At 59.1% G+C, this 9,549-nt stretch overlaps 1 protein-coding gene across 1 annotated transcript; it reads right to left on the minus strand.

The window, feature by feature from the left end:
- Nucleotides 1-1,516: 1,516 nt before the first annotated feature.
- On the minus strand, nucleotides 1,517-7,813 carry LRRC8E (leucine rich repeat containing 8 VRAC subunit E). Its single transcript, XM_004596007.2, has 3 exons — nucleotides 7,729-7,813; nucleotides 4,458-4,599; nucleotides 1,517-3,805 (listed from the first exon to the last, which is right to left on the minus strand). Exons 2-3 carry the CDS (start codon nucleotides 4,593-4,595, stop codon nucleotides 1,517-1,519), a joined length of 2,427 nt encoding a protein of 808 aa, XP_004596064.2. The 5' UTR covers nucleotides 4,596-4,599; nucleotides 7,729-7,813.
- Between the last annotated feature and the right edge of the window lie 1,736 nt (nucleotides 7,814-9,549).

Genomic DNA, 9,549 nt, shown 5'->3' on the forward strand with positions numbered 1-9,549 from the left:
ACCCACGCAGCAGGTGGACGAGCCTCAGCTCTCAAGGCCAGGCAGGCTGTGCCCTGTCCACTTGAGCTCCAAGGCTGCAGTGAAGAACCCTCAGTAGCAAAATCCCAACCATTTGCTCATGGCTCATTGCTACTAAGAAACTGTCTGAGCTTGCAGGCAGAGTGGCCTCTAGCCGCCTATGTGACCTTTAACATTGCTGGGTCCCAATTCTTATCAAGACCCACCCAAGTCTGGTTATCTCACAGGTGGCTCCAAGTAATTAAGTGGGTGCCTCCCTTAGCTGCTGGAGGCACTGGCTGTCCAGCCGAGATAGGTAGGGAACCTGTGGCATTCCCCCTCACTTTGCAGGCTACTGTGAATTGCCCCTTCTCAAGCTGTTGTGGACTGCCTCTCTAAAAACCCTAGGAATGTGCTGTTCGGGGGCCACACTCCTGGTAAGGGGTGTCGGTCAGCCCGCTGCCTGCTCTCAACCAAGAACCCAGGCTCGGATGTGCTGAGCTTCCATAAACCATCCTTGTGCAGTTGGATCAATTTCAGACTCCTGGTGGTTTCTGGGGATCTCAAAATCTGGACACAACAGCAGGTGGTGGGAGACGAGACGCCTTGCAAGGCTCCTCTGGTTTTTCAGCTTCTCCTTCCGATTCTCCAAGGCCTCCCTCCCCTGCGGGTTTCTTTCCCTCTGGGTTGCGTCTTCCACCGGGGGTGGGGAGGGCGGGGGCAGCAGCAAAGGTCTGTAGGAATCGGCTTAGCCCACGACGGGATGGCCGTAGACATCCAAGACCAAAACATGAGCTGTCCATGGATCCATCGTGTTTATTAGGTGGCCCCCGGTAAGGTCACCGCACATCCTCAATCCCCCCCACACTGCTAAGTACCAGGGAGGACCACCCACCAGTTACCTGGGCTCTGTTGGCCCACAGACAGCTGCCTGGCCCCCTGCCCGCCCACTCGCGAATCAGTCTTCCCAGGGCGGGGCCTCAAGCCAGCTCCAACTTGAACACCCATCCCAGTGTGAGAAACATTGTGTCCATTTGTGGCACCAAAAGCAAGGATTAACCAGCCTCCCTGCTGGGCTGGGAAGGGAGAGGCTTGTGCCTTATGCTCTCTGTCCCCACCCCTTCTCGGGAGACGACAACGGATGGAAAGGTCAGGGTTGTGGGACCAGTGAGTGGGTGGGGATGGACAGTTGGCCCTCCCATTGGGATGTGATGTGCCCTCCGCCCCCGTAGAAGTGGCCTAGATGACGCTAGGGTGCCTCAAGGGAGGGGCTGAGCCACAGGTGTGTGTGGTTTTGGTCTCTGAAACGCCCATGACAGAGTTAATCCTCTCTCTGCCGACACGGCCCCGAATCCACAGCTTCCTGACCGCCCCACCTAAATCAGCCCCAGGATCTTGCCAAGGCACCCCCTTCCTCTCCGTTGGCTTCGCCACCTCCCTTGGAACCACAGGGACAGATGGAACATCTAAAGGCCTCAATGGGGCAGGGGGGGCTGCCAGATGCCCCCCACCCCACCCTTCATTCTCCCTCCAATCTCTCTCGCACGTCAGCAGGCAGGCCCTGGTAGATGATCTCCTCCACCAGCAGCCCAGCTTTCTTGAGACTCTGGCAGTTGCCCAGCTCTTCGGGCAGCGCCTCCAGCCTGTTGCCCTTGAGCCCCAGGCGGCTGAGGGTCCCCAGGGCCGCCACGTGAGGCGAGAGGTGGCTCAGCTGGTTGTAGTCGAGCAGCAGCGTGCGCAGCTTGCGGCAGAAGAAGAGTTCATCCGGCAGGAGTTGGAGGGCGTTGTAAGAGACGTCGAGGTGCTGTAAGTTTTGCAGGAGGCCCAGCTCGGGAGGCAGGCAGCGCAGCCCGTTGTGGGACACATCCAGCAGCCGGAGGCCGCTGCACAGGCCCAGCTGGCTGGGCAGCGTCTCCAGTTTGTTGTAAGCCAGGAAGAGCTGCTCCAGGCTCCTGAGTTTGCGCACGTGCTCAGGGACATAGGCAATCTGGTTGTGCCATAGCCGGAGTGTCACCAGCTTCCGGCAATGTTGGAAACTCAGGATCTCCTCGATGGAACGCAGGTGGTTGTCCTTCAGGTCCAGCTCCTGTAGGGCGCCCAGGCTGAAGACGGCGTGCGGGATACGCTCCAGTCCACACGCCACCAGCTCCAGCTCCCGCAGCACCGTCAGCTTCTTGAGGCTGTTGAGCGCCAGCAGGCGGGCCCCGTCATTGTGCAGGCTGAGCCGCTGCAGGTGGCCAGCCACGTCGGTGACGCTGGCCGGCACCTTGCCTGCGTTACTGCGCAGCGACAGCACCTTGAGCTGTTTCAACTCCCGTAAGCTCTCCAGGGTGGCTGCCCGGGCCAGCTCGGGAGGAAACAACCCTTCCAAGTGAAGCTCCTCCAGTCCCCGCAGCCCGAACACCCACAGAGGCACCTCCCGGAGTTCCTCACACTTGACTCGGATCACTTTGAGCCGGTCCCGCAGGAAGATTTGCGAAGAGAAGGGCAGCTGGGCCGGGGAATGCAGGAGGCTGAGTTCCTGCAGGTGCACGAGCTGCGAAAGTCCTGGAGGAAAGGTGATGTCGCCCACAGCCTCCAGGCGCAGCGCTTCGACCTCGCTGAGCTCGAAGACCGTGTCGGGCAGGCCCGGGAGCATACACAGGGCCAGCTCCAGGCGGCCCCGGGCGTTCCGCTGCAGCTTCTGCCGCAGCTTCTCTGGTGTCCACTCGTGGTTCAGGTTGAGCTGCTTGAGGCGGCTCTCGCTGACCTCGGAGAGGAAGACGGCGAAGCGCTTGGAATAGAGCGAATCGTACTGATCGATGAGGTGCAGCATGAAGGCAAAATCGTTCTTGACATCCGGGATATCGTTCATGCCCGTCTCCTCCCGCACCGAGCGGAAGGAATACTCCTTGAGGGGCCGGTGGAAGAGCCAGTAGAGCGTGTAGACACAGGTGAGGCCGTAGACGCACACAAAACAGATGTAGCAGAAGGCTAGCTTGGAGAACAGGTGCGCTTTGGTGTGGTTGCAGCAGAAACTGGCGTAGCCCGTGACCTCGGACGTCTCCACCCGGCAGGCCACCAGGAAGCGGATCTTCTCCACGTAGATCAGGTTGTAGATCAGGATCCCCAAAAACTTACACACCTTGAGCACCGTCTGCCGGATGTACATGCTGTGTAAGATGTCTCCCTCTTCCACGTGCATGCGAAACTTCTTGACCTTCTCGAACAAGGCTTTGGCCTGCTCACCCTCCTTCTTGTCCAGCAGGGTGACCGCCGGCGGCTCAGTCACCACCTTTTCGGGCTCTGTCAGCACCTTCTCTCTCTCTTTCTCACCCTCGCTCGCTTTGCCGGGCCCGCTCCCGGTTGCATGGGTGGCGGCGGCGGTGGTGGCAACAGACGTCCCAGTGGCTGCACTTTTGCCGCTAGTAGCCACTGGGCCCTTGTGGTTCTCCCCGGAGACCTCGGACAGGGCCCGCGTGGTCCAGGGGGAATCGAAACACTTGCCCAGGATGGAGATGAAGTGCTCAATCTTGGAGCTGGTGCCGGGGAACTTGAACCAGAAGCTGGTACAAACCATGAAGATGAGCGTATGGATGACCACCAGGTAGGGGAAGTACTTGGCATACCAATGCAGGGCCGTCTCATAGCACAGCTGGTTGATGAAGCTATACTGCTGCAGGTCTAGATTGTTCTTGAGGCCACTGACCTCCCGGAGCCCCCCGATCTGCTCCGACACCCCCCGCGGCAGCAGCTCCTGGCACGGGGCCTCCGACACGTTTTCCCGGGGCTCATGACTTGGCAGGCAGATGATCTTGTCCTGTGTCACCTACAGATGGTGGGAGGGAGGGAGATGATGGCGGGAGGGAGGAGTCCTGACCCTGGGCGAGTCTTTTGGAAGAACTGCTCCCCGCTGAGTATTGAATGAATGCATGAAAAAGAACTTGGCTTGAATTGCGTCATCCTCCAGAAAAGATACTGAAGTCCCCAGACCAGCGTCGTCGTGGCTCAACAGGCTAATCCTCCACCTTAGAGTGGTTCGAGTCCTGACTGCTCCACTTCCCATCGAGCTCCCTGCTGAAGCTCCTAGGAAAGCAGCAGAGGCTGGTCCAAGGGCATGGGCCCCTGGTACCCCCGTGGGACACCCCGACGGAGCTCCTGGGCTCCTGGTTTTAACCTGCTCCAGTCATTTGGGAAATGAACCAGCTGATGAAGAACTCTATCTCTTTCTATCTCTCCTAACTCTGACTTTCAAATAAAAGAAATTTTCAAAGATTCTAGCAGCGAATGTAGTCAATGCCATGGTAAAGCCGAGCACCCAAGAGCAGCCAGGACAGGGGTCTGCATTGCCCTGCGGGTTACAGACCAGGGCAAGGCTTCCGGACGGCCCTGCCTTTGGCCCCTCCCCTCCCTGCCTGGCCACGCCCCTGCTGCGTTTGGGGCCCCCCCACACCCTGGCACACGCCGGCCCCACCCCTCACCTGCAGAGTGCAGCCAAAGACGCCAATCATTAGCATGGCCACGGTGAGGTACTCGGCCAGTACATCCCACCAGGGTTTCAGCACCTTGAACGCAGGTTGCTGCTCCGTGAACTGCTTGAACTCCGCCACGGGGATCATTGTGCTGCCTGGCAGGGAGAGGCTGTGGAGGAGGGGGCACTTGTAGGGGGTCTTCCCACCCCCACCATAGGCCCCAGATGTGTGCCCCCAGTCCTCATGTGGCCCGGCTACCACCCGACAGGTGCAGTGGCTCCTGGACCCTGCATCGGATGCTTGGGGTCCTCCTCCTAACTTCCTCCTCCTCATGCACACACACCCTGGGAGGTGGTAGGTGAGGGTTCAAGCATTTGGGTCCCCGCAAGCCACGTGGGAGACCCGGATGGAGCTCTGGTCTCCTGACTCCCATCCACTCCCCTCCACTTCCCCCTGCACACACACAGGTCAGCCACAGGGCACCCTGGAGGAATGAAAAATAGATGACGGAACGCTCAACCAAATAAACTTAAGGAAAACAGAAAGAATCCCACCACTACGTGCACCTGTTCCCGCCTCTTAGCCTGACCTGCTCCACCTTGGTCTCCACCTCACCCCCTTCCCAGGGCTGTGGAGGGGAAGGGGAGAGGCCATTGTCACTTGCCCCCTTCACCTGCTCCCCTACCCCCTCTGAGCTCAGGAGTCCTCCCCTCCCCCTGTGCCACTTTGTTCCCAAATTCCAGTGCGTCATTCCCGTTTATCTCTGAGCCAGCGGGGAGCCCATAGGTCACCAGCCCAGACAGCTCCAAGAGCCAAGACTTAGGGCAGGGCGTGAGTCCCTCCCCCTTCTCCGGGGGTGCTCCCAGCACCCCCCCCCAACTTCCAACCGGAAAAGCCGGCTAGAGCCAGGTTTGAGTTCCGTGCGGCCTCAGGGGTTAGGGAGTGGCCAAGGTGAAGCCCAGACAGCCCCGGGGTGGGGGTGGAGGGCTGGAGCCGCAGGTGGTGACCGAAACACCAGGATTTCCCAAGAGAGCTGAGTCCAGGCCCGGGCAGGGTGGGGGCCGGGGTGCTGGACTGCAGCCAGATGGCTTGTCAGGGTGATACCTACGTCCAGGCTGAGGCTGGGCAGCTGGCCCACTCTGTCCCTGGGTTTCATTTTAGGCCAACATGTCATTATTGAAAATACACACACACGCAGGCCCCTGGGCAGACATCCCAAAGTGCTGGAAGGGAAAGGAAGAGGAGGGCGAGAGAGTCCGAGAGAGGACTCCTGTGTCACTACTCCAGCTTCCGCAGCCCACATTATCCGGAGTCTCCTAGTGTGGTGATGGATGGATGCATCACTTGCCAGGGGGCACAGCCAGGCAGGCAGGCAGGCAGGCAGGGAGCCCTGAGGCCTCCCACTCTATCCTACCCTTCAGCTACCTGCATCATCCCTCTCTGTTCCTTCAAAGCTTTGGGGTGGGCCCGGTGCGGTAGCCCAGTGGCTAAAGTCCTCACATTGCATATACCGGGATCCCATATGGACACTGCCCACTTCCCATTTTCCAGCTCCCTGCCTGTGGCCTGGCAAAGCAGTAGAGGACGGCCCAACGCTTTGGGACCCTGCACCTGTGTGGGAGACCAAGAAGAAGCTCCTGGTTCCTGACTTCATCTTAGCTCAGCTCCTGCAATTGTGGTCGCTTGGGGAGTGAATCAGTGGAGAGAAGCTTTTCCTGTCTGTCTCTCCTTCTCTCTGTATAACTGACCTTCCAATGAAAATAAATACATCTTTAAAGAAGAAAGAAAAAGCAGTGGGGTCACTCCTGGCTGGGTTGAGGGAGCAGTCAGGCCCACAGGAAGCAGGTGCTGCCCTTGAGGTGGGGGGGGGCGCTATCCTATTTTAATCCGGAGCAACTATGAATCAGGTGTGCCCTGGGGTCTTTCAGGTGAGCCCCTTCAGGAACCACAGCACAAGAGTTCTTCCCCACCACACACATACACACACACACACACACACACGCACGCACATGGTCCCACGTCCCGCCCACCATTTATGGCACATCGTCCGAGGGTCTTTCCTGCCATCTTAGGTACGCAGTGATGATGGACCGTCAGGGCCTCCCACTCTTCCTCCAGCTCCCACGGGCGCAAGGTGCATCCGTCCGTACGCAGGACCCAGACCTCAGTGCCCAAATTATCATTATCCGTCTCCATGACTCAACGTCGATCATCTCAAACCTGCCATTAAAAGCTCCGCAGACGCACCGCAGACCAGCCCCCCTCTGTCTGCCCAGAGCTAGCGGGGGGAGGGGAGTCCGGGAAGAGGGGCTTGCAGGAGTCAGGGAGCAGGGAGGGAAAAGACTGAAGACAGACCCCGCGCCCCACACACACACACCTCCCCTTCTTACCTCTGGGGGCAGAGCTGGTCAAGAATGCAACTTTGCCAAGTTCGTGTGGTTACAGGTGGCTGTCAAGCTGGGCCCCCCTGCCCCTCCACTCTGTCCGAAGGCACCTGTTTTATTCTGTCAAGCCTGCAGGAAGATGATGGCTGGGGAGGGGAGGATGGTGGTGAGGGGCGTCTTAGCAGTCTCACCCCAGCTTTGCTTCTATCAGACCATCCCCAAATAGGGCCACTCACTGCGTCCTGACCCCCTTCCTATTGAGGCTGGGCCTGGTGGGTGGGTACCTGTGCTACTCCCACCCCATCCCCTCTATCCTGACATTGGCTGAAGTTCCCAATGAGAAACCAGTCCTTTCCAAGCCTTGAGGGAGGCCTTTTTACACTCTAGGGAAACTGAGGCAGGGGTAGCAAGAAGGAAAGGGAAGGGTCACTTCTCAGTAGCAAATGTTGGGCCAGGACCCAGCAGGTGTCTTTCCAACGTGGGACTCTAACAAGTTGCACCTGCCCGGATTTAGGAGCCCAGGAGGCATTTCAGAAGGGAAGATGGAGTGGACCCCACTGCTCCCTACACACCCCCCAAACGGGCTGTTTTCCCAGATTCCCTTACCGCTCGCTTCCTGGGAAGGTTAAAACCCGTTCAAGACCTCCAGGGTTAGCTTTTAACCTGTTGCTGTGGGAGCCTGCGTGGCTCCCAGAGGGCGCGCGCCTCGGCTGCGCACACCCTCCTCCCCGCCGGCTCCTGGGCGTCACGGTAGCCGGCGCAGGCCACAGTGGCAGCACACCTGGAGCCCGGCCCTTCTCCTCCTCCTGGGCCACACCCCAGGTCCCAGCCCGACCCGCATCCTGCCACCCCCTCCTCCAGAAGCCGGAGATGGGTACGTACAGCTTCCCCCCTACTCACCGCTCCGGGTCGGACGCCGGGCGCGCCGAGTCCTGGGTCCCCTTGGAGTGGAGCGGCCCGGGACTCCCGCAGAGTTCCCGAGGCTGGGCGGGCGGGCCGGGGTGAGTCAGGACGGGCGGGACAGGAGCCCAGGGAGCCGGGGAACCGGCCCGCCCCACCCCGCCCCCCGGGCCGCCTCGGTCCCGCCCTGCCGAGGGCGCGGCCAGGTCGACAGCGCGTGCCGGCAATCCGAAATTCCCGGCCCTGAAACTCTACAGGTTGGCTTGGTCCCGGCCAGTGGTGGAGGACGCTGCGGAACCAGGCCCGTAGAGACCCTGTCAGGCACCCATGGAGGGGTCGTCTGCCACCCGCAAGGTGCAACAACCTAGTCCCCTGCGAGCTTGGCCGAAGTGCAGGTGAACCGAAACGGCAGGTGGAGCAGGAGCTGTGGGCGGGATGGGAGTAAGCCCAGCAAAGTTGGGGTGCTCACCTGGGTGTCCCTAGCCAACCTCGGCCGGATCAACATTGCCTTGCCCCTCCCTCTCCTCCCTTCCCCAACCAGTCCAACAGAAATAGATAAATAAAACATAAGCAAATCTCCACTTGAACCTGGGGGCATCTGGCGTTGTATTTAGACCGTGTGTGCGTGGGGGGGGGAGGAATAAAAAATCTGTCCACAATGGCAGATTAGTGAGGAAGGCCCCCTCCTCCCTGGTGGAGGAGGACATTGTGACCCTAGAAGGTCAGCGAGCACAGGATTACAATTGATGGGATAATATTTGTATGAGAACAACCGAATGGCTACCTTTGGTTGGATATGATTTGTATGAGAACAGTTGAGTGGACAGCACTTGGTAGAATATACAAAAGGAATTCCACACAAAAGTATAGAAACAATTGATGGGTTTTGTCCATAAGCTCAATACCTCCTCTCTTATCCCATATGGCCCTCTGTGTGTGAAGTCTGATGCCACGAATGAACCTCAGCTTTTGACCATCAGTCAGAGTCCAGGCGTGTTGTTATCGGCTCTGTGCACCGAGTCCATCGCTGCGGGACAGCGACACCCTGGGATGGTGTGGGGTAGCAGACCCCCTGCCGTCTGATTCTTGCCCTTGACACAAGCATGTGTAGGGACCAGACACTACATCCCTGCATGTCCAGCCTGGTGAGATTGACGCTGAAGGCAGAGTGGTTGCCAGCCGGCGTGCTGACCCCAGTGTGCTGAGGCAAGCATTTTGCCCCTTGGGCAGCTCTATGCCTCAGGCGTTAGAGGCCAGGAGCTGGTGGCCAGTGAGGACCTGGATGGATTGAACTGGTATCAAGGTCCAGGTCTAAGCCGGAGCCTTGGCTGGGGAGGGGAGGGGGGAGGAAAAAGGGGCCGAGCAAATAAGGGAGTCGGAAGTTATTTTAATTACAAAGACAGATTTACAGAGAGGGGAGACAAAAAGAGCTTCCATCAATTGGTTTGCTCCCCAAGTGGACACAATGGCTGGAGTTGAGCTGATCCGAAATCAGGAACCAGGAGCCTCTTCCGGGTCTCCCACGCGGGTGCAGGGTCCCAAAGCTTTGGGCCGTCCTCCACTGCTTTCCCAGGCCACAAGCAGGGAGCTGGATGGGAAGTGGAGCTGCTGGGGCGTGAACTGGTGCCCATATAGGATGCTGGTGCTGGCAGGTGGGGGATTAACATGTTGAGGCATGACACCCCGCCCCACGTACACACATACATCAGAAAAAGCTCTTGTATGGAGAGAACTCTGTCCTCAGGTTCTCTGGTTCATCCTGGGCTGCCTCCCGCGTCCCTTCCCGCTCTGGGTTCAGAAGCCCGGGAGTCCCAGGA

Source organism: Ochotona princeps, chromosome 33 (assembly GCF_030435755.1).
Source record: "Ochotona princeps isolate mOchPri1 chromosome 33, mOchPri1.hap1, whole genome shotgun sequence".
NCBI lineage: Eukaryota > Metazoa > Chordata > Mammalia > Lagomorpha > Ochotonidae > Ochotona > Ochotona princeps.